Here is a 24,460-nt window from a genome sequence, read left to right as displayed (position 1 = left end):
TCGTATATGGTATATTTTGTGGCTATTAATGCATTATATAATGGTTTTGACAATACAATGTACAACACGAATGACATTGTTTTCAAAAACTGAGTGGCTTGTGTCATGTTTTGGCCACCTGTCCAGTGATCTGTTACCTTGAGCTAGGCATTCACACATGTACTTGTACTTGGTATCTCATTAGACATGTTAGAATTCATACTGGGCCATAATCAGTTATGATCAGAATTCAGATATGGAGTTTGACATGAGATTTTGCGACATGTCATTGCAAACGCGCAGAAGACGAGCTGGAAGATGTACCTGCATGCACCTTCAAACCAAGAACATGAATTGCTCACACTACATGAATGATGAACACATGCCGTCAGCATCTTACTGAGTGCTCGTCCTGCTGAAAGAAGTCAGCTGATTGGTGCTAACAGATGGGCAAAACGTACTACACGCAAATTGATTCTATGAAGAGTTGGCCGTGTGTTTCATGGGGGTTGGATTCCAAGAGTTTGTCAATACCAAACTGAAAATCCATACAATGAACTGTGTGCATCATGCACTACAGAATAACCAAATGAACTCAAATTGAAGTCAGAATCTGGAATCAGTCTGTACCAATATTTAAAGATGACTATAATGACCCTATCCACATCTTCAACATTTTATCCATCTGGTTATCATTTGGATATCTCCTGGTGATGTTCCTATGATGAGCTACATTTATTACAGAATCACAAACCAAGCATTCTCTGAATTGGTACTGAACCTCCTATGGTTTGTCAATAACTGAAGCTAAGCATCACAGGGAAATCTATTTCTGGCCATCTGGTTATCATTGGGTATGTGACACAGGTGCCAGCTCACTCCTCCTGTGACCAATTTCGCAGAATCATGCAAGTCTGATCAACATCTGATTCTGTGTGATGTACTCTGTCAATAATCACTATGGCATAGTGATTTATGAGTCATGCCTACAACTTGCCATATAAATCTTTCTTAGATCAACGTCCAATTGTATCATGTCCTGTTTGGTTGGGGTACTCAGATCAATGAAACAAACTGCGAAGTATCCTAGTAACTTAGAGGCTGAAAAATGTCACATTAAGAAAATACATATCTGCCATCACTGCTGTTGAGTCCTCAGACCACACCAGGAGACCCTTCTGTACAGGCCTTGACCTGAGATATATTTTGCAGTTCGAGGGCTTGTAATGAGCAAGCCAGTGTTGGGTATGTTTTGGTAGTCGTTAGTGACTACTGTCTGAAGTGGTAGATGCAGGAGCACCCTTCTCAAACCTCTGGGCTCACACCGAAGGATGTCCAGTACGCAATATTTATGCTCACTATGGCTCAAATGTCCAATCTTTTCTCTTTTCAGTTTCTCTGCCTAAAAAATATTCGGGCGTTTTTACAGACATGCAAATCCAAGTTTGGGCTCAAGGAGGGAGAACTGTTCGACAGTTACGAGCTCTTCGACATGAGGAACTTTGGAAAGGTGAGCAAAATGAGTCCGGCCCGAAACCTTTAAAATCGTGAAGAGATTGATTATATGCTGCAGGTGTGGAACTAGAAGGTAGTGCCCCATGCAGATGCCCCCCTCCCCCTCCCCCCCCGACTTCAAGGGCGTTCTTTGAATCGTGCACCCCTATCTTCCAGTGAGGTGTGCCAGTGCCATCACAGCCATGAAGGCCCAGTTGCCATCACTGCAGACCGTCAAATGGTTTCAGGGTTAAACTCCCTGTATTCCGGATATGAGGCCTTTTCTCTAACTGTTTTAGCCTTGAAAACTACAAAAAGATATTTTAAGAAATGTCTTTGCCAAGAATAAATTGGGTCACAGTTATGACACTCATTAACTAACATATGTACCAGTAGATGTAATTAGTTTGAGTGTCACTGCATGATGGACACATGACGTTGCATGTGTGGAATCCCAGGTAATTTGAAAATACTGTATGCGCATGTACAAAACCTCGAGGTTTTATAGATGTTGAGGAAGTATTATTCGTCTGAATTCCCAAACAAACTGAATGATTTCAAAGCCAGGTCCTGCCAAGCCTTTCTCCTGGCATAAGAACTGAAGTAAGTAACCAGTGTTTCCTAATGCCACTGACCCAAACATATTCCTTTCTACTTTCCTTTGATCCACCACTAGAAAACCTTGTCCGAACGCTGAACCGGGCCCAAACATAGACCAACTTATGGTGTCTCCCCAGACTGTTTTGACACGTTGCCACCATTAGGTCCATTAGTTCAAGAAAAGTGAAAACAGTGACTTCCATGCAATTGATGGAGTTTGAAAGTCTGGAACATGAAGTTGGCAGTGCAAAGTAACTTAGCAGAGGCAGCTCATCATAATTGCATGTTTATACTCTATCTTACGTTCCAAAGACTACCTGTATGTGTGCCTAGGGCTAGCAAGGCCAAGGAAAAGATGCTGGATTCTGTTGAGACGTGCTTGACAAAGAGTGGGCTAGGATATAGAATGGAATGGAAGAGTTTTCGCATTCAAATATGAAATCTGAATACTAGGCTCTTCACTTGCCCTGGCATTGCACCCAAAATGTACTTGGCTTAAAATTAAAAAAGCTCTTTCACTCAAGTAATGTTGTCGCTGTTTGATGCCGAGAGACTTGTCTGAGATCACGAAGAGTCACAAATGAATCAAACCACTTGACCATGCATCAGTCCATGAAAATCTTATGAAGACTTAACTATGAAAGTGCCGGTGAAAGTGGTGCCTTGATAGCCTCTGGTTGCCTCTCTTCTGTTTTTCCTGAGAGGCTGGTGCCCTGTGAGAGTTGTACTTGTTGTAGGTAAACAGCTAATCCGAGTCAGTACTTGATAAACAACATGAGACGGTGAGAATTTGCCGACTGATATTGAAGATGCTGTGGTTTGGCTATCATCGTGGGGCTTGTGATGGGTAAAGTTTAGGGTTAGGGGAGGAAAGTGGGGCTCCTCAGGGATAGAAGTATTTTCAAAAGGGACAGGTAGAGGGGACCAATGTTCTTCTACGTTCTTCGAGGATGTCTAGCCAAACCTTATTATTGTGCTCTCATGGAAACACTTATAAAACTGCTTTATCTTTTTAAAAATTTAAGCTGAATTTGTTTTTTCTCTCAAACTTTCAAAAGTGAATGCCCCTTCGTTGATGGTTGCTATGGTAAATTTGTTTTATTCTCCAGGTCATCAACACCTTGTCCAAGCTGTCGAAGACGCCGCACGTCCTCCAGAAAATCGGCCATGGCTTCCCCATCAATGAAGAGCTACAGTTCCATCACGATTATAAAAACCTAGAAGACCTCATGAAGTAAGTATCTGTCTTTTGGGCAGCAGAATGCATTTCCTCCACATGACGGGTTTTGTGCAAGTTGGGGGAATATTGCTTGAAATAAATGTCATCTGTGATTGAAGTCCTGCTGTGAAAGGTCTACATACTTAAACTGCAGTACTTGCATTTTAAAAATGCTGCATCAAATAGTTGGTTTCCATGGCAACAGATACCTGTGCGATTCTCTAGTTATCTTTAACTGCTACAGTGGCGGTGCTCATGCTAATGACAGATGATAAATGCGATTATCCGAAAAACTCGATCAAGTTTTTTTGTGATTTTTTCATGATGTAATTTGTATGTTTTGTTTTGGTTTAGAAATGTTTAGTCCTGTGTGCTGAATACATGGAATATGATCAGTTTGGACTAACTCTTCATGTCAGGGCGTTGAGCATGAATCCAGGATGTTCAGGCCTATAAATGCATGAAGTATACACTAATGATTGATATATCAGAGCACAGTTGAGCAACTGAACTGTTAAATGCCCTATATAAATTTGGAATATTCACTTTCATTATTCATTTTATTACAATGAGGTGCAAGTCGTAAACCATAAGCATGATTTGACTTTTAAACTCATTGATCACCCACCAAATATCTTAGATTTAAGTCTATACATCTCTCAGTAATTTGGAAGGAATTCTTTTGGAGCTGAAATTAAAAAATATAAACTTGTCACAAATCAAATTGTAGTGACATACCACAGGCCATAGAAGTGAAAACCATATGACATGTCTTTCGAAGAGCGCTCATTTGGTTATATATTTTGACCTATATTCTTGTCATTTGGAGGGGGATTAGCAATAACTTCCTAGTTTCTCAATCGGGGAACTTCTCTGGGTCCAGCAATCAAATCTAAGGCCTCGGGTCCTGTTGTACTTTGGGATTGACCTACTTTTGATAGTTCCAGATTGTGTAATATGTTTACTCAGCTGACCTGAATATGAACACCATAAATAAAGATCAGTCAATGACTTTTTCTATCAATAGAAGATTACATTGAACGAGTCAAAATGACTGTGATATTGCACTAAGATGGCCAATTTCAAAATGTCTTGTGGAGGAAACAGATCCAAAGTAATCTACTTGGTCTCAGATATTGAGAGTATAGCTGTTGCACTTCAGTTGGCCACTGAACAAACCCCTCTGAACCAATGAATTCCCAATGAAGATGATTCAACCGTCGTTTACCATTTCTGAATGCTTCATCCTACATTGGAGTTAGTCTGACATCTATGATGATTGTTCCTGACAGATCCATTCATTCAGTTCTCTAGTTGACTGTACCAATATCGATGTAATTATTGCATTTTGTTCTGGAGTCGCTATCAAATTAATCCATAGTAGGTTTTCATGTTCCAAAATCAGAGGTATATTGTACCAATGGGGACAAGATTTCATCGTTCTGTCAGTAAATTTTGTCATCCCCAGTAAGTGCCATGCATGTTGAGCCCAGTGCTTCGTTCTACTACCTCTAGAGTAGAAGATGCCACATCCAGCATTGACAATGCCTATTGATTCTTGCCATTGTATCTCCATTAATTGATCGACTTGTCACAGATACAGGTACCATTGTTTGCTGTCAGGTGGCTGCTGATACTGATGGCGTGGTTAGGCGCGTTAAGTTTCTTAGGGGTTAATGAAATTGAAATGCCATATTTGACAAGTTCATTGAGGTCTTCTTCTCATAACGGTAATTTGGCTAATGCAATAGACAGTGTCTCTGCCAGCTTGTAGTTTGTTGGTGTCAGAATTTAGCTTCAATATTTACAACAACCATGATCCATCAATCAGTAGTTGCAACTGTTGGAGTGCTCACCCACCCCTCCCGCCCTCTAACGCCTATGCTGTAAGCTGGTAAGCTATTTCTGCGCTACCGAGTGGACACATTCAAATAGAATTCATTATCTGCTGCCCAATGTTTCACCCACAGCTTCAGTTATGATATCTCCAGTGGCGAATCATACCTGAAAAACTGCTGGCACTAGCCTGACACGCACACCCACCCCTCCCATGGTAGCTATTTCTATGCTGCCAGTTAAAAAATGAGTGTATTTCCATTGATTATCCCCCTCGGGTATTGATCAGTTCTGTTTTATTCCTGCTCGTAGTACTCCATCACCTTTTCATCATATTACTCACATACAATGATACGATGACTAATTCTTTTGCTGTATTCTGCCGAGATAGCACAAACATCGATAGTTGAACCGACAGATCTGATGTGATATCCTCTTTCAGTCAATATTTGGGCATTTGGTGAGAATGACTTCGAAGAGGAGGAAATGAAACAAAGAGAGAATGTAAACCCCTCTCCTGGAGGTCATTTTGGACCCCTCTCTGCAGCAATTCCCTGTTTGCCTTTGAACTAGACTCAGACTGGGAGCATCATTTGTCCTCAACTTTCCTGTTTCCTAAGTCGCGACTTGAAATAACACTACAGCCAATTTTGTTTTAACAATTTTTAATGTGTTTTTCAGAGACATTCAGGACATAACCATCTATGACCGGGATGACGATGATGATGAAGAGGAGGACATTTACGACACGATAGTCTGCGGTGGGACAACAAAAGGTCAGGCGGCCGCTCTACCACCGAGTCCGACCGCCCCCGCCAAATCAAAACGTGATTTCTGCATCAAGGAGTTGGTTGAGACGGAAAATAACTATGTGGATGCGCTGAATATGATTATAACAGTGAGTTTGCCAAGACTACTGCGTAATTATAGTCAAGTCCATATAATCTGAGACAAAATCATTTTGCCCAAAAATTTTACAGTTTTCCAGAGTGAATGTTTCAGTGTTGATTATGTTGAAGGACTAATGTAAATTTTTCACAGAGTAACTGATTTCTATTCATATAGATTTTAAAAATGGTGAAATTTTCTTTCTATTTTTTGTAGCATTTCTTGAGGCCTTTGAGAAATGTCTTACCACAGATTGACAGGGAAATCGTATTTAAATATGTAGAGGTGAGTAGAGGTACCATAGCAAGAGACCCTCCCTTATAGAGGGTAGGGCGATATGACTGTTTGTCTAACACCCGAGTCCAAGTGGTGGGGAGAACTTGGGAGGGTGGCTGGATGACCGATGACAGTGCACAAAGTCTCTAAAAGTGTAGGAGACATCCAAAAGTAATTTCTTGTTTAAGTTCAAAATGATAGGCTTTCTTCAGAATTTTATAAAATGATCTCTTCTGCTTTCCAGGACCTCGCCCAAGTTCACACTGGCTTTCACAGTGAGCTACACAAGGCATGCGCAGCACCAACGCAAAGCACTCCGGCCTCGCCAAAAATTAGTGACTGTTTTTTAAAATGGAAAACAAAGTTTTTAATCTACAGTGATTTCTGCTCACATCTGCCTGATGCGCAAACACACATTGAGGAAGTCTCCAAAAACGAGCTGATCAAACAAAGTATACTGGTAGGTATTCAAGAAACTGAACTGTGATGAATAATTCTTATAAAAAACTAGATATCATGTCATTGCATGGGGTTGGGCTGTCACCTTGGGGTCTATTGTCATAGAATTCTTCATCTTCATCCTTTTGTCTTTTCTAGGAGTGCCAACGAAATGCCAAAGATGGAAAGTTCAGATTACGAGACCTTCTTCTTGTTCCTATGCAACGAGTTCTAAAGTATCACTTACTTCTCAAGGTAACACTTTCTCTTTACACATTCGTTGTTTGTTCTCAAGGACAGGTCAGTTTTGTAGCTTTGATTTATAGAACTTGGCGATAGCCCTTCGAAGTGTCTTTTGCTATACAGACTGGCATGGCATGGCAATTCATTCAACTACCGGTAAGTCTGTAAACTTGCATTTCTCTTTCATTGAACGACAGTGCTATGATTATGACCTGGGATCTTCACAGTTCCCTATTACGTTTCTATAAATCTGAAAATGTCGGCCCTTTACAAGTTTTATGTGAATGAGATTGTTATCTTCTTCAGGAGTTAATCAAACACACCGACCCCGACCAAGACAAAGATGGCCTCCAGAAGGCTCTCGAAGCTATGGAAGATCTGTCAGCCTACGTGAACGAAGTGAAGAGAGACAACGAACGACTTCTTCTTATCAAGGAAATACAAGAAAGTATTACAGAGCTGACTTGGGTGAGTAGGAGTATATAGACCACTTTGATACTGGCCTTGGTCTATCTCAAACCATTTTATGATGACTGCAACTATTATAGGTCTTCTGGAAAGCACTCTGGTGTATCAAGGAGCTGTTCCTGCAGTGTTGACTTGAACTTGACCTGTGAAGGACAAAGTAACAACCAGACTTTGATTTGAACCCAACAATCCTTGGATTGAGAGTCAGATACCTTCCACTTCCAGTATGACCCAACACTTGAATTGTTGCATTGTGCATTCACAGTTCATTTCTTCTCTTTTGCAGCCTGAGAATACTTCCCTGAAAGATTATGGTCGACTACAGAAAGATGGTGAACTTCGGGTGAGGTCACATGATGATAATAGACCCAAGACAAGGTATGTCAGTCGGGCTGGGGTTTTCTTCTTCAAAGGTGAATATCAATCGCTATTGATCTGTAATTCAGATATCATCTGCCACATCTGGGACCTCATGGTGTAATGGAAGTTGGTGTGGCAGAGAGATAATCTTCAGTCCGTTTGGAGAATGGATTAGCTGAGTGATGTCTGTACTTTCTGTCTTGATGTCTGCAGGTTTCCCAATGTCTGTTTGCCTATTGTGAGGTCAAAGTTGTAAGGCAGTGTAGAATAAGAACAACCAAATCAGGGCAGAATCCTACCGCCAAATCCTAACTTCTCCTTTGTTTCAGATATGTGTTCCTGTTCGACCGTGTGATGTTGATGTGTAAAGCCAAGGTAGGAAAGAACGGGGTCAGGCAATAAACTTTTCTCATCTCTTTACCGGAGTGTGTACAGCTATTGTCACTAGAGGGCACATGTCATGCTTAAGGTTTAGAGAGAGTGTTCTCCGTGGCGAAAAATTTGGCGAATTCTAGCAAAATTATTTGCTATATGTGATCAAAAAGTGAGAAATTTGTTTCACCTATGTTTCGAAGGAGAGAAAAAGCCCTGTGAAACACAAGGTGATAATTTTTTCAAACAAACATGTTTGTTTGTTATATCCATGGAGAGCACTAGAAAGTTTCAACTGTGGTTGTGGTGAAGTTTCATATTTTTTCATCAAAAAGTTTTGACATGTACTGTAAACCCCATAACATTGACACCATTTGTGAACATGACTAAATTTTGTTCGGTTTATTTCTTTTGGCAAAGTGATGGGTTACGCCATGCAGATCTATGTTCTGCCTGCAGGAAATCAAAGTGAAATGGGTCTGAAATGGCCTGCGAGTGATATACACACATGGGGTTTACTGCATGTGTTCATTGTTAACCAGTCTTGTCCATCACTGCTGCTATTTAATCAAAGCACTGACTTGGTCAAGTTTTGCTTTTTAACCAACAAAACAAATCAAATTATATTGTTTTTAAAGTTGTAAATATGAAACTGGTATGAGATAGCTGCATGGTTTGGGATTGTGTTTTTAAATTCTGTCCAGTTTTGCAGCTTTTGAATATCTATCCCCGACAGGACTGAAGGAAATTCAAAAAATGTTTTGAATTTCTCAGAATAAAAACCAACTCAAATTTTACCAAACCAAGTTAATAATACAACTGCATACAACTGCATACAACTGCATGCAGTTAACTTTGTATTTTAATCAGACTCTACTGGACATGCAGTTTTATTCATTCTGTAAACAGACTTGCAGCTTGGACTTGGGAACCTGTCTGTTTATGCAATGATCTGGTTTAAACCAGTCCAATCTCTATGAGATTTATTGTATCTAGTTGTCAAAGGAAAGATATCCATAGTCCTCTCAGGGTATGCCATTGACAAAAAAATGCATCACTGAAATTTTCTGAAGTTTTTTTTAATAGCTGGATGTGAATTTTTTTGAATCTGAATGCCTATGTCTCCCTCCCGACTATCACATAGAGCTTCCAAGTCTTGTCATGACCTGTCAAGTGGTGTCGTCAACCAGTGCTCATGTTTTATGGCATGTTTTACTCTCCGGTCTTCATGTATTGTACAGAGGGCAAGGTTTAAAATCAACCTGGTGTTTTATGATGAGGTCTTATGGGTGCATATTAAACATCTCTTTTCAAAATAAGCCTTCTGATTGGTTGATCTTCAGAAAAAAGGTCTACTCTTGACCAATCAGGTGGCTTCGAATGAAAAGTTGTGAAGTTTTTCTTCTTCCTCAATTTGACAGAAATTGCATCTTCGGGACATATTTACATTTGTACAACAGATTTACACTGACCATTTTAATCGAAACAGGCTTTTAACATTTGTGGGTTTACTGTTAAATCACTTTTGTTTTGTGTTGGACCGATATAATCCATTTTGCAAACTTCATGAAGGATGATCACTCTTCCAGGATTTGTATAGTGTGGTGAGAAGCACGCGCACTTCAAAAGTTAGGTGTCACATCCTACTGATGTGACCATCCGTCGGCGACCTCCCAATGGGCTCTTCCTGATGGTACCATTTGTAACCCTTTTGATATGACCATTCACTGGAAGATTTATAGTTGAATGAAAATTCATTCTTCTACCAATTTTAAAGTGATTTTACAGTGGACCTTCCAGTTTAGCCAATTCTCTTTTCACTTCATCATGTGCACACTGACATACTGCATTCACCACACAGCCATTTCATATGTTTGTCCTCTTTGTCTCCTTTCTTGTAGATGATGGATAAGTTTTTAGGGGTAAGCTTTAAGCTATGCTTTAGATGCTCTCACAGGGATCCTTCTACCCGGAATGTCACCTCTTTGGGGCAGTCGTTATAATGTGGCCTGACATTTATGATGTTGTTTATAGTACCAGTTTAGCTACACTAGCAACTCAAAGGGATCATACATGCTGGTGATTGCGATTGTTGTTGAAAATTAAGATGAAATTGATTTTAAAACATCTGGACTTCTCAACTGCCAGTGACAGAAGTGTCAGCAGGGACTACAGACTAATTTTGCTTCAACGTCTGACTGCCTTGAGTTCAGAACAGGACGTGTACAGTGATTTACAGTACAGTCCTAAAGCAGTGTGGACAACAGGAGTTGGTTTCTATAGCTGGGGGGGAAGGATGAACCTTAATGTGATGATAATGTCTTCATACCCTCGGTGCTGGGACTAACCAGTGAGATTCTGTTCCAATAGCCATGGATGTACCATACTTTGCATGCATTCTCCATATCTTAAACTTATACTTTCTGGGTGGTAGGAATCCTTTTCTTGAGAGTGCTGCCCCCTTTTGGGAGTCTCTCGATAGGTCCTTGTCCTGTCACGTCCTCTCGAACTGTAGGAGAAGTTGGGGTCTTGTCAACTGCGAATCTTACCTGCACTATTGCGTCATAATGTTAGCTACTGCTTTTGCAGTGCAGTTACCGGTATCAAGATTTGAACATGTACAGGTCATCAGTGGATGTCTGTGTAAAGGACGAGTTGTGGCTTTGTATCAGCCAGGAACAACTTTTAGAAAAGTAATGTGTGCTGATAACAGGAGCTAACTTTTTGAATCTCAATCATGCATGTCAAGATTCACTTCACAACTCCAGCTTTCCTCACCGGTGAATTTCATTCCACCGTACTGTTTATTTATTTCCAAAAGTTCAATGAACTGTTTGTTTTGGTTGGGCCTCCACTTTTCATATAGAAGTTTAGGAGCCTGAAGCACCCTGCTCTAGGGTATTGAGTAGGTTAACAATCATATATGTTGTCCAATAGTTTGGCCCTTTCTGCTGATACATAAGGTACCCTTGTTTCAATGAAGGGTTTCTGACTGTGCCTATGGTGGGTCCTGCTAGTGTCATGGTGGTAGGATATCAATGTATGTGCACGACCTTGTTTTTTGTGTTTTATTTCTTTGTTATAAATTGCATTACATGTATATGTTTGTTTGTGTATTGACTTCACTTAAGATCAACGACATGAGCCTGTTGACCTACAGAAGAGCAAGCAACTACTGTGTGCCTGTGCAAGGTCGTGGGTAGGCGCCAGACCATGGCTCACTCTCCTATTCAACTGATGTACTTTTAATACCCTAACAATTAGGAAATCAGTTAGGATTGTTTACAAATAAGAAGATGTGACAAAAGTTGCCGCACAAGACATTTGTTTCAAGAAAAGGCTTATAGTTATACTGCTTTTAAAAGGTTACTTGCTGCATGTTGTATATCCTTGTCATTTTAGTGGATGTTGTAGAATGGGTTTATAATTGAGCTCAGGAGGGTTGCATGTGTCGTGGGGATAATAAACGTTGGTCTAACCACTGTTTGGCTGCTTGGAATTGGGAACAATTTCAATTCAGTCCTGAGAAGGGAACCTCAGTTGATTAGATTCATGTTCATTCCTCACTTATTCACTTGTTTGGTTTGACTTCAAGAGCTTTTTTCTGAATTTGTGATTTAGGGAGATATTCTTTCAGCTTTAAATGTTCATCTGCATGTGATATGATAAGGAAAGCAAGTGCAGTTGATACCCAAGTTCATGTTCGCTCGTTGAGACAATGTTGAAGGGATTTAGAGAGCACACTTCTGAAGAAAAAAACTAAACTGAGTTGCTGACAAGAGCAGATAGACAGTCACCATGCACCTATTGTCAACAACTGTTCTAAGCCCTTCATTAGTCTCCGTCAACCTACGTATGTAGGGTTGAAAGGAGACTCTTGGTTTAGCTAGGCAAATTCCCCCAATTTATAACCCCGTTCCATGTGACTACGGTGTATGCAATGCACTGTGTATATCATTGGTGATTGGAGAACCCAGGTGGATTCGTGTTCGCGAAGTTTAGGGAAAACTGGACATTAAGTAAATCAAATAGTATAATGAGTTGTTTTTCGAAACATCAAAGGTGTGCAGTGCGAATTTTCAGAATTATTTAGCGAGCAATAACGACATATTTTAGGGGACGAGACAGACGTTTGGCGATGGGTCGTGAAAATTTGATCCGCCATTACACAATCTCCAAACGAGACGTATTATGCGACCATATTCCCTGCCAATTTCGATTTCCGCCATTGCACATTCTCCAAACGAGACATATTATGCGACCATATTCCCTGCCAATTTCGATAGCTTCCATGTTGGACAGGAAGTGGCCCGTGGAAATGGACTGAAAATGGCCGCAATTGATCAATTCGTACTTAAGAGCAACGATTACAGGAACACACTTGCTTAGACATAAATTGAAATCTTTTATGATTCATTGTTGTTATACGTTATTCTTGCTACAAACAAATTTTCGCGGCAACAATAGTGCTCAATACAGGCAGGGCCTTGGAGCGAGGCGACGGCGTTGATAAGACGATCAAGTTCCGGTCATGCGCAAGTCGCATGTGCAGAATGGTGTTTAAGGTCTCACTAGCCAGTGGTGATCAGGTCAACATTGGTCCCCTTAAAAAAAAAGTTCTTCAATCTCAGGCGATTACCATGGATACAGATAAGCCTATCATATCGCTATTGCTGCATGTTCAAATGTCGGTGTCCTGGGTATTTTGTGAAGAGGTAGCTCTGACGATTATTTGAGGAAAATATCAGCTTCTTCTGTGCACGTCTGCAGTGACCAGGCCTCGCATGCTTTTTATAGCTCAATCGGATGTTGACATGAACTGGTTCCTGTCAGAGTGCACATGTTCTCAAGGTGAGACTTCGCGGTCAAAATGCTCAAAGAAAAGCCGCAACGACACCCTATTTTGGTATCAAAATTTAAAATTGTTATTATTTGGCTTTCTCAAGGTGATAAGTAGAAGTTTATAAAAATATTATTTCACCATCCATCGTCAAGTTATAAGGCGGCAAGGTGAAATTTTCAAAATTTTCATCGATGTACAGGGTGTCTCATGTATTGTGCTGCCCCCATGTTCTCATGACTGAATTACTTGATAACAATGAAAGCTGGCCAGATGTATTCTAGAAGCGACAAGCTATTCAGAAATGTATAGGTTTATGTGTGAGAGTGATATACTGCAAGGTCGACAGCCACTTGAACAGGGGTATGCATGAAATGACGTCGCGCCATTTGTGGAGCCAGGTAGGCCCGGCCATTGCACTGGCAAGTGAGACCTAAGGCACATGTGAACCACAACATCACCATCGCTGCTATCCCAACACAGCGTTAACACAGCAGCAACATAAACCCAATGCAAACCTTGCCAGCGAAGACAATTCTCATACCAAGGTCTACAAACCAGTAACACGACTTTTAATCTCCAACTATATGTATATATCTATTTTCCCAATAAACTTTTATCCAAAACATACTGCCTCCTCCACTTCCTCAACAAAGCACCCCACAGTTGACGGAGACTCCAGAGTCTGCCTGCAGACTCAACCGACAATTCTAGTTTGTTCTGGTCCTAGTTTCATTGTTAGTCATTGTCAATTCATTTCATTCGCATCACTTTACAATACATACATGTACATTTCATTTGGGGTTGGGGATAGGGGTGTCTGGTGTCTGGTATTAATCACACAATCTTGCATAACTAACCGTCTGAACAATGCTGAATGCCTGCTTGTGTATAGTTGAATGTTTAGCACTAACCGCATTTTTGTTCTTCAGATTTTTATGTCGCGTTTGTCTACGATTCTATTGCTCACATCACAAACTGCCAAATGTCTGATAATCACTTTGACAAACAAGTTGGAATTAATGAAATGAGGTGCACACTTATGGCTATGCTTTTGGACAATCTTTAAATTCTTTGAATGTTTGTAAAAAGGGGTCTGCAGCCAGATGAGCCAGCCCCTGGATCCCGCACTTTTTGGTTTGGTTCCTTTCTGTACTCTTTATCAGGGTCCTCTGTGTTGATCAAGTCCATTGTTTCTTTCAACTAAACATAAACTGCTTTATCTTTCAGGGTGAGGTCTACAGCTACAAGACATGCTATATCCTCTCAAATTACAAAATGGAGGTACACAACATCCCGACGAATAAAACGAGGATAGAAAAGTGGAGTCACCCATTCCTATTAGTCGAGAAGAATCAGACGAATGTCATAACGTTCTTGACAAAGACGGACGACCAGCGAGACGCGTGGGTCTGCGCATTACAGATGGCTTTGTAAGTTGGCTTAGGATGCATAGAGGGTCGCCTGAAGATAGAATAGTGCCAATATCTCTATGTTTCAAATGTAGCACACCCCTTCAAATGTAAGATATGCAAGTGGCTTGCAGAACTTGCCGTAATTCTCAGTTCTGGATCACACCGGACTTTGTCAAAACATATTTCCAAATGTCTCAATTGTTGTCTCCTTTCAGAGAAAATAATCAGCCTCCGGGTTACCGGGAGAATGGCCATGACTTTGTCATGCACACGTTTGACAAGCCAACAGAATGCAGCATCTGTAAGAGACTTCTTCGGGGCATATTTTTCCAGGGCTACAATTGCAAAAGTAAGTGAAATACACGGTGACACTCCCAAAGCTCGTCATCATCGTCTTCATATCAAGACTGACCTTTTTTGTGAAGTCCACTATCAACACGACCCACTTTGTGATACCAAGAAAAGTTATTTTTCTTGTCTTTTTGCAGATACCGACATGAATGTACATAAAGAATGCATTCGAAGAGGTGAGATATTAAGAAATGGAGCTCCCCTACCGGGTAAAGTATCGTACATTCCCTCATTATCATTCTTGTGGTGGACACTGCCTCGCCAAAATCATTTAGACACACAGCCAATTTGCAAGACATTCTGAGTAGTAGTTTTGCTGAAAATGATTTTTTAGGGTAAGAGTTTGACAGACTGATTTCAGTTGATGGCAGGAATGAAATTGAATCCTTGAAAACCAAGGCCACCCTTGTTTCATTTGGAGTATTGACAAATAATATCACATCCAAGTAGAAACAATATGTTTGGACAAAAAGTTTGTGATACTGTGATATGCTTGAAATAATACACGAGATTATGAGATGTGTGAAATCATTTTGAGGAGGTCGTGTGTGGGTTTTGTGTCACAATCTTTCAGTGCCTGGTTCTCCGGTCATATAATGTAATCTTGTCAGGTTTGTAGATTTTCATTACAACTTGAAAAAATAGATCCTTGTTGACAAAAGTTTCCATTGAACAAGGATGTGAAAACTCTGTTTTGGGGTGGATTTATCTTTGATGATGACTTGACCAGAAAACCAGCATTTTTTCTTGCACCTGCGTTGTAATTATTGCCACTTGAATAAAAAATTCATCAAACTTTGAAAAATGCCGCAACTTTTCAGCTCCTCCAAATCATATTGCCGAAAAATAAAGGCTAGACGTTAAAGTTCCTTAGATACCTTGAAAAGTGACAGTCGACTTGGTTGTCTAACAGCACGTTTTGATTCTATTTGCACGGCTTGTGTAATCATTTTCTTGTTTTCCGTTGTGATTTTTTGGTGGGCGGTCCGTGGCACTGTTTCTAGTTGCTAGGGAAAGAATCAACGCCCTGATATGGATTAGTTTCCAGCGAATCAATCATAGTGCGAACCGTCTTGACTTTCTTGCATTTCAGACCGAAATCATAGGGTTGCCCCTAGGGATCCTACGGTACCGGCCTCTGGTATGAATTTATCGCACTACATGTAGTTTGTTTTTTAGGGATAGATATCTAAAGTGTCTGTTTCCAAAATCTCTTGTACTGACTTGTAGGGTGGTCGAAATATTTTGGAAATGTACTTAACATTGTAAAATCACTGTCTGTGTATGTGCGGTTTCACTGCATTTTTCTGTGTAACTTTTCTTGTATTGATTTATAAGAAAAGTTATGCAATTTGAAAGCCTCACACATAGGATATAATGATTTTACGATGGTAATACGTCTTTAGATTAATCATTGTACATGTTGTAGAAAGGCAATAATGGTTGAACTATGAAATGTTGCTCTATTGACAAGAAAAGATCAACTGAAGTAAGCTCTGTTGTCTGTTGTCTAGCATTGGTAGTTTTGACCAGTGATACATGTACATGTAGATCTCTCAACCCATCATCTTCAGATTGGCTGGAGATCATTCCTACAAGGATTGTCGCTGGCTGATGAATACTTTCCAAGAAACCGACGAAGTCAATCCATACATTTCAAAGTTCAGCCGTCACATCTAACCTCTAACATGCTGCTGCTCTGCTCTAACAAATAATCTCTTGTATTTCAGTGTCAGCGGGTCCGGGCAATATACCCCCTAGGCCTCCAGTAGGCCCACCTCCTGTGCCATCCTCAAAACAGGCTATAGGCATGTATAAATCAAGAATTTGTCGCTGGTTTTTGGCATGTTTTGTTGAGTGGGAAACTGATGTTTCATAATGAAGTGATGAGATTGGTATATGAGACAGATATGTTTATTTCACAGTATTTGGATCAAATGAGTGGTAGCTGTGGTATTGGGGGATCAGGTTGGGCTTCTCACTGGCACCATTCAGCCATCGATTATCCAATAGCCTCAGTTGTATATGTGTACAGTCTCTGCAATGCACGCTTTGTAGAATATCAGCACTCACATGTTCAGTTGGATTGCTTCAGTGTACCGTATATTACATCTTCCACTACCGCAGGGTTTTGGCAGTGTATGGTATGCCTGGTCCACACCCGGTCTGGGCGGCCTGGATCCCCACTTGTCTATGATCATCCTTTGAAAAAGTACACATCATTAAAATGGATGCCTGACAGAAATGATGAAAACTTTTCAACTTTGTCAACATGAGAATTTTCATTTTCCTCATCTTACTGAGAAATATTTCCTGAAATCTCTTTAATCTTCTTTTCACAGGAAAGGTTAAAGCTGTACGTAATTACCGAGGTAATCCGGCGCCCCCTAATGACCAGAGTCCACTCTTCTTTGAGAACACAGATGTTCTGGAACTGCTTCAGCGGAGCAATGACTGGTTTGAGGTAGGTTCTCTAATGTTGCATTTAATTTGAGCAAATGCTGTCAAAGCCTGTTTTTGCCAGTTGTTCAATTTCTCTGACTCTCTGTTGACTCGATGGGCACCTCCTCACTGGCCAAAGACAGATTCACTGCAACAGATGACCAGAGATAGGACAGAGGAGAAGCCGCCGAAGATGGCTTTGTCTGATTCAGCTCATCTCTTTTGCAGGGCCGGAAGGGGAATGTGGAGGGCTGGTTTCCCCGAAGTTTTGTCAAGGATCTCCGGCAGCCGGTGGGTATTGAAATGACACATGACAAGCATTTGGAAGCCAAATGTATAAGACTTGTGGTCAATTTCTTCGTGACGTGATAAAGCTTGTTGTTTGAATTTTGAAGAGTACTGTTGGAGACAGGTTAAGCATTGGTATCATTGTCATCACTGCAACTGGAACTCATACTAGCATGGTCATGATAAAATTAGTTAGAAAAGATTCACTGAGATAAAATCCTGAAATTCTCGTCATTATATATGTACAGGAAATCGATTGTACTTCCTTTCAGCTCTTGACATTGTTTTCAGCTTCCCTTGTTTGCACATAATTGAATTTAGCCTTTTCTCGAGAGCAATGGATCCTGATGTTTCAAGCTTTCCTTCTATGACATGTTTAGTCGGCAAGAGGGCCGTAGCTCGGCCGATTTTTGTTAACCACCCATCTCTCCACAGGGTCAGGGGCTCGTGAAGAAGCCATCTTATGAAATGAACAACATCTCCTTCCATCATCACACGCTCAACAATGGCGATAATGTTGATGGACTTGCCGGAGTGGCGTCAATGTCACATGACCGGTTCACACGTCCAAACAACTTACGAGAATATCAGTGGTATGTCTGAAAGGTGGCGCTGTCTGGAATGCTCACACTAATGTCTCACACCATGTCCACTTTGTTCAGTTTGATATTCTCGTCTGTGTAATCCTACAGCCCCTGGTTGGGACCTTTGACCTTATTAATCCAAGTTTTGAAATCTTTTAAAAGCTGTAAGGTTGCATGTTCTTATGAACATGACATCTTCATGTGTAATCAGCATAGTTCATTGTGAAATATGTTTTGGTGTTTCTGGAAGATTTTGCAAAAATTCCTTTTGGTAACTTGGTAAACTGTTCCAAACTTATAGCTCTTGATAGATTTCCAACAGAACACTGGTCAACTCATTATGGGTTTCAGCCTTTCCTAAATTGATGTCATTTGTGGTCCATTCATAAATGTTAGGCCCCCTCTGGAGCACTTACTGCTGGTCGGATTTTTTTGGAGTTTGTTTTTATTGAGCTATTCATTGACTATTGTCCATAATGAGTTGATGTGGTAGTTTGACCCCCAATTCTAAACTAACACATTTCAGCTCAATCATCACACCTTTACATGGATGATTTCAAATTTCTTCAAAAATGTCTTTTCCCTTAGGTGCGGCGGCCGTCATATGAACAAACCCAACCTACATTCAACCGCTCAGATTCAAACCAAAGTGCGATCATGGCACGTGCGAGCCTCCCTCCCCCACCCATCCCTGTGACAAACGGGGTACAAAGTCCTGCCGACTTGACTCTTTGTCCGTGGTATGCCTTTTGCAACAATCTGGATTAATTTGCATCAGAACTGCTTCACTCTGCTGTATCTTTGCCAGCTTGTGGACAATCTCAGCTAGGAATCAAATGTCAATGCGTTATGATAGGCATCGGTGATGGAACATCACATAATCTTAAAACGCTCTAGATGATTTTGTGATTTTGGGAATAAAAGCAGCAATTCTGGGGCTTCTTAAAACTAAATATAAGTACGCGGCAAACAAATCTGAATATAATATATCGAGTGAGTTATTCCAGTTTCCCTGTGGCAGTTTGTTGTGCTTGTAACCCCTGTAGGGTCGTTGGATCAAAGCCCGGTCTGGTTGAAGCTTTGTCCTTCACAGATAGAGTTCAGGTGTGTGCTGAAATGACGGCTGCCACTTGATTCCGGGGAGTACCTCAGTGGCGTCCTATATTAGTGACATTTGTTCTGAAGTGCTTTGGTACAGACCCTAGTCAGTAAAAAGCACTTTATAAAAACCACTATTATTCAGGCCTGGATGTCAGGAGTGTTAAAAAACTCGGTTGCCCTATTTCTATTATAAAGTATAGATTTAATCTACCAGTATGCTTGATAATCAATGACCTGGTGGCCACATCAACCTTCTCACCCACTCTATTGAATATCTTGATTACTGCATCTCCTGTCATGTTCACTCTCACAGGGTGTTGATTACCTGGATGTCAAGCCACCTGAACATCTTCCACTTCCCCCTGGTATTGAGGGAGGGGGTCGGCCACCACCACTGCCTCCCGGCAATGTCCGGCCACCTCAACCTCCACCCCCAGGACAGCGTACTACTAGTTGCCTGGATGTCAACAATGATATAAACCATGTGGATAACCGGCCTCCTAAGCAACTTCCACTTCCTCCGCAGCCGTTCCCTGAAGATAGTTGGTATGTCTTTGCTGTAGGGCATTGTGAACTGCGATGGCTTACAGAGGCCGTTATCATGAATAATGAATTGCTAATGTACAATATAATAATAGTGGTTTTTACCTAGTGCTTGATATCGCTGACAACGGTCTAAAGAGAAGCTCTAGGTTGCTGCAATTACCAGCTAATGCATTTGAAATCTATCACAATAGGCGTGACGAAATGCTGAGTCCTTGTAAGAATTGCAGAGTCATCTTTTCAGAGATACATGTACGCACTGCCTAATGCAATAACAGCTGTAAATATTGATAAAAACATGCTTAGCCTTTGATAGACTGTAACACATCTGCTCAGCTTGTATAGAAATAGAAGTAACTGTCGCTAAAGTGGGGCTGGATTCATGGTAAAGCAGAGTGGATCCCTCTCTCTTTGCTGACATTGAAACTTGGCATACCTTATAGGGCAGGTCCAGCCTGGAAGGTAGACTTCTCGGCTTAAGTGGGACTGGATTCATGGTAAAGCAGAGTGGATCCCTCTCTCTCTGCTGACATTGAAACTTGGCATACCTTGTAGGGCAGGTCCAGCCTGGAAGGTAGACTTCTCGGCTTAAGTGGGACTGGATTCATGGTAAAGCAGAGTGGATCCCTCTCTCTCTGCTGACATTGAAACTTGGCATACCTTATAGGGCAGGTCCAGCCTGGAAGGTAGACTTCTCGGCAACACACACCTAAGGATCGATACTTCATTAAGAACTCGCCTTTCCAAAGCCATCACAAACAAAATATGAAAACTTTTGGAAATTGCAAAACTGCCATTACAGTAATTAATGATAAAGCCGTTTCTGTCCTTATTGCCCCTAAGTTGGAGGCTCCCTCCTTCCCCTACCCCCTGTGATAGGCTATAGGATTATTTTGGCCCACTGTGCATTGTACCCAAATAATCACTTTTGTGTTTTCACTAACAGCAGATAACAACATTGTTTTGTCCCTTTAACAGTCAATGTTGATCCTGTCTCCCCTTTCTTAATAATCTACCAACCCATTTATAAAAGTAATCCTTAATCCTTGGTAAAGGCTATTGTTGTGGGGGAAGGGGTTGTCAGACAGCATTCTCACTTAACATTTCAGGATTGACCAACTGTGTCATGTGACCTGTCGTCTGCTTCTGTCTTTGCCTGCTGCATGTCATGTGACACACTCACTCAAATTATGCAAGTCATCCCAAGATCTGAGTTTGAAGAAGTGCCTGATTTGAATGTGTACCACACATTTTCACTGCTGAATAATAGCACCACTTTCACTAATGACATGTTTTGGGAAATGGTCCGGGAAATAATTTCAATAAACTTTAATATTTGGCAGAAGTTACAATCACAAAGGGAGTCTTTCAAAAGGTTTGAGGAGAGATGTAGTCCTTCAATTCTTGCTAAGGCAGCTATCCTCCATTGGAATATCATCATCATGGCATGTGCAGGGCTTAGACATAGACCTTTGCCATATGCTCCTCGTCTGAAAACATTTGCTGTTCATGAAAGTTATAAACTTACATATTTTGAGACGAGTGTGTCACAGCTGCGCCAGTGACAAACACCCACTCTGCTTATGAGTGCCAGCATGCTAACGAACGTGCGCTAATTAACACTTGCTTCTAGTTTCTAAATCTGTCTGCTTTTACAGAAACAGTCGTACATTGACCATAGTAATGGTCTACGCTCACCTAGTCACCGGGTGAAAAGTCCCGGCCCGCAGGGCGATATGGTTGATGGTTTAGTGCGAACGCCCTCTGGCAGCACAAAGTCTCACCATGCCTATGTTAATTTGGCTGACTTGGGGTCATTTCCCTGGTATGTATCTTTGCATAAAAAGCTCTTTTGATTTTTAGATTTTTTTTTTTGAAAATTTTTGGCAAACTTTCATAGCTTAGGTCCTTCTGTTCTTTGCTGAACCTAAATATTCAACAAAATTATTATTTTGTATTTTGTTTATTTTGATTTTAGCTCTATTTATACATGTAGGTCGTTGTTTCTGTAAATTTCTTTTGTGTACAAAATTCTTATTTTTGTGTTCAAGTTGAAATCGCTGCTATAGTCAACTCTAGTTTTTGGTTGGCAAAATGCTGTACTAAAATTCTTCCATGTCTGAATAAGTCTGTGTCCCATCGATAGTAGATACCTGAAGGAAACCCTAACTAATTCTTGTTAATCATAGCTAACAATCTAACATGGACATTAAACATTTGATTTATTGCTTGTTGTTCTTATCACAATTTCTCACAATGTCATGTGACTTTGAATGCAGTACTGTAAAGCCGGATATATTTGGCCACAAAAAAAAGATTTAAATTCCTGGTTGGCAAACCCTGTATCAAAAGTAAACGCTAAAATTGCAAGTTCACAAAACTGTGAAATTAAATGGCCGTGAATATCTCTGGGTTTACAGTGTCATGTGAAAAATATGAAATATTCTATTGTATATAAAGTGCTTGTCCTCTGTAGACAGAATCAGCACGTTTTCAATCACTGTCACAAGGTCCTTATCAGTGCATGCTGTGACATTTTTTCCACTGTAATCGCATTCAAAGTTGGTACCAAGAGTGATCTACAGTCGGCCTACAAGTAACTTTGGAAGCTCCAATCCAAACAGTCTGGATTCAGATTGAATTGTCCCCATATGGGCAAATATTGTCGAAAAGCATTCATTTCAATGTTTGAAAACTTGAGGAACTTTTTGTAATCACGAACTTACTTTTGAAATCATTTTTGGTTGTTATGACAGGATACTTAATAGCCATTGCTTGTCATTTAGGTTTGTTGGTCCAATGTCACGAGAGGATGCTGACAAGGCCCTGGACCACCATCCCTGCGGGACGTTCCTGATCAGAGAGAGCACAAACCAGAACAGGAAAGGCCAACATGCTCTCAGTATAAAGTAAGTCGGGCAACATGCTCTCAGTATAAAGTAAGTCGGGCAACATGCTCTCTGTATAAAGTAAGTCGGGCAACATGCTCTCTGTATAAAGTAAGTCGGGCAACATGCTCTCTGTATAAAGTAAGTCGGGCAACATGCTCTCTGTATAAAGTAAGTCGGGCAACATGCTCTCAGTATAAAGTAAGTCGGGCAACATGCTCCCAGTATAAAGTAAGTCGGGCAACATGCTCCCAGTATAAAGTAAGTCGGGCAACATGCTCCCAGTATAAAGTAAGTCGGGCAACATGCTCTCTGTATAAAGTTAGTCGGGCAACATGCTCTCAGTATAAAGTAAGTCGGGCAACATGCTCTCTATATAAAGTAAGTCGGGCAACATGCTCCCAGTATAAAGTAAGTCGGGCAACATGCTCTCAGTATAAAGTAAGTCGGGCAACATGCTCTCAGTATAAAGTAAGTCGGGCAACATGCTCCCAGTATAAAGTAAGTCGTGCAAACAGGACCATCACAGCATACAGAGTAGGGTAGACTTGAAATATTCTCCAATTGAGGGTTGCTTGTACAAAAGGCTAATCTTACTTGTACAAGGCCCTATGTGTAACAGACACACCTTGATCAGCTGTGTTACTCAACACAGCAATTGTCTCACTCATGTACATGTAATGCTTGTTTTCATCTCATGCAGTTGTAATGGTATGCATGATTTCAAGTTCTACCTCACTTAATCCGTCTGCTCTTTAGCCGGTCTTGTGCAATATCTAATCCAAAATCAACGCTTGCTTTACAGATACGGAGGTCAAGCCAAACACATCCGGGTGTTCAAAAATAAAGATCAATATTATATTGCGGATATTAAATACTTTAAATCGATACCTGTAAGTAACATTTGCATGTTGATTTGAATGAAACATTGTTATTGCAGACCTGCAGATCACGTGAAAGCCAAACATATCATCATCAGACAAACTGAAGATGACCATGTCTATATCGCAGACGTCAAATATTTTCGGTGCCTCCCAGTGAGTAAAGCTTCTTGGAGAGAGAAACCAGACGTCTTCATTTAAACAATAACAAAACCTGCATGTTTACTTATTATAACTTATGGTATGGTGATCATATTCATGGATAAACCAATTTAACAATGAAAGGTTGATAACAGCTTCTCCTTTGTGAAAGGCAAGGTGGCTTGTCTCTGAGGAGCATGTCGAACAAAATCTGAAATAACATCCGGTTATCAGTATCAAGTAACTATGCTAGTGAAGATATTGCTTTGCATGCTTCTTACCCAAACTGCAAGATGACAGCATGAATAACCATAAGTTAGAAATGGCCGCTAAAGCAGTTCTACGTGGAGATTGTTTTCACAAGTTAGTCTTCCCTGGAGACCTGGTGTATCGACTTATTGCTTATTACTTATCCTGCATCTACAATGTCAATTTCAGGAACTGGTTGACTTCTACCAACATAACTCACTATCGGACAGCTTCACTGAGCTCAACACGACGTTAGTGCTCCCAATGAAAGAGAGCCAGCGGCGAGTCGCGCCCAAAAACACCATTAAGGGCTACGCAACGGCTTCCTTTGACTTTGCCGCTACAGCTGTCAATCAGTTATCGCTGAAACGTGGCGATAAGGTGGCCATCATTAGTAAAATGGGCGGAGATAAGGGATGGTGGAAGGGCCAACTTAATGGAAAGGTAAGTCAGGAATACATGGCACCCAATCCTATGAATCTAAAGTGGAGGGTCCCTTGGAAATTGCTGCAGCTGACTTGGATCAAGGGGCAGCTTTGCCAAGCCTATTGCATTTCAAGTTGT

The 24,460-nt window shown here is 40.8% G+C and overlaps 1 protein-coding gene across 9 annotated transcripts in view; it reads left to right on the top strand.

Annotated features, from left to right (window-relative positions):
• LOC135501771 (proto-oncogene vav-like) overlaps window positions 1-24,460 on the top strand; it is a 31,440-nt gene that overhangs the window by 3,176 nt on the left and 3,804 nt on the right. The window contains exons 2-21 of one of the 9 annotated variants that reach the window (XM_064794066.1): window positions 1,373-1,489; window positions 3,183-3,307; window positions 5,810-6,026; window positions 6,233-6,301; window positions 6,537-6,752; window positions 6,890-6,985; window positions 7,280-7,441; window positions 7,728-7,819; window positions 8,131-8,176; window positions 10,075-10,095; window positions 14,244-14,446; window positions 14,644-14,777; window positions 14,917-14,955; window positions 16,510-16,587; window positions 17,122-17,243; window positions 17,450-17,512; window positions 19,508-19,740; window positions 22,524-22,646; window positions 23,566-23,662; window positions 24,086-24,340. In XM_064794066.1, coding sequence (XP_064650136.1) covers window positions 1,373-1,489; window positions 3,183-3,307; window positions 5,810-6,026; window positions 6,233-6,301; window positions 6,537-6,752; window positions 6,890-6,985; window positions 7,280-7,441; window positions 7,728-7,819; window positions 8,131-8,176; window positions 10,075-10,095; window positions 14,244-14,446; window positions 14,644-14,777; window positions 14,917-14,955; window positions 16,510-16,587; window positions 17,122-17,243; window positions 17,450-17,512; window positions 19,508-19,740; window positions 22,524-22,646; window positions 23,566-23,662; window positions 24,086-24,340 — 2,508 coding nt within the window. Of the gene's footprint in view, window positions 1-1,372; window positions 1,490-3,182; window positions 3,308-5,809; window positions 6,027-6,232; window positions 6,302-6,536; window positions 6,753-6,889; window positions 6,986-7,279; window positions 7,442-7,727; window positions 7,820-8,130; window positions 8,192-10,074; window positions 10,096-14,243; window positions 14,447-14,643; window positions 14,778-14,916; window positions 14,989-15,872; window positions 15,921-16,509; window positions 16,588-17,121; window positions 17,244-17,449; window positions 17,513-18,681; window positions 18,834-19,507; window positions 19,741-21,395; window positions 21,563-22,523; window positions 22,647-23,430; window positions 23,519-23,565; window positions 23,663-24,085; window positions 24,341-24,460 lie in introns of all 9 variants that reach the window. The other 8 variants (XM_064794067.1, XM_064794068.1, XM_064794061.1 and 5 more) reach the window with 8 other exon arrangements.

Source organism: Lineus longissimus, chromosome 17 (genome assembly GCF_910592395.1).
Source record: "Lineus longissimus chromosome 17, tnLinLong1.2, whole genome shotgun sequence".
NCBI classification, from domain to species: domain Eukaryota; kingdom Metazoa; phylum Nemertea; class Pilidiophora; order Heteronemertea; family Lineidae; genus Lineus; species Lineus longissimus.
The sequence above is the reverse complement of the archived record's forward strand: the minus strand, read 5'-3'. Positions and strand labels throughout refer to the sequence as shown.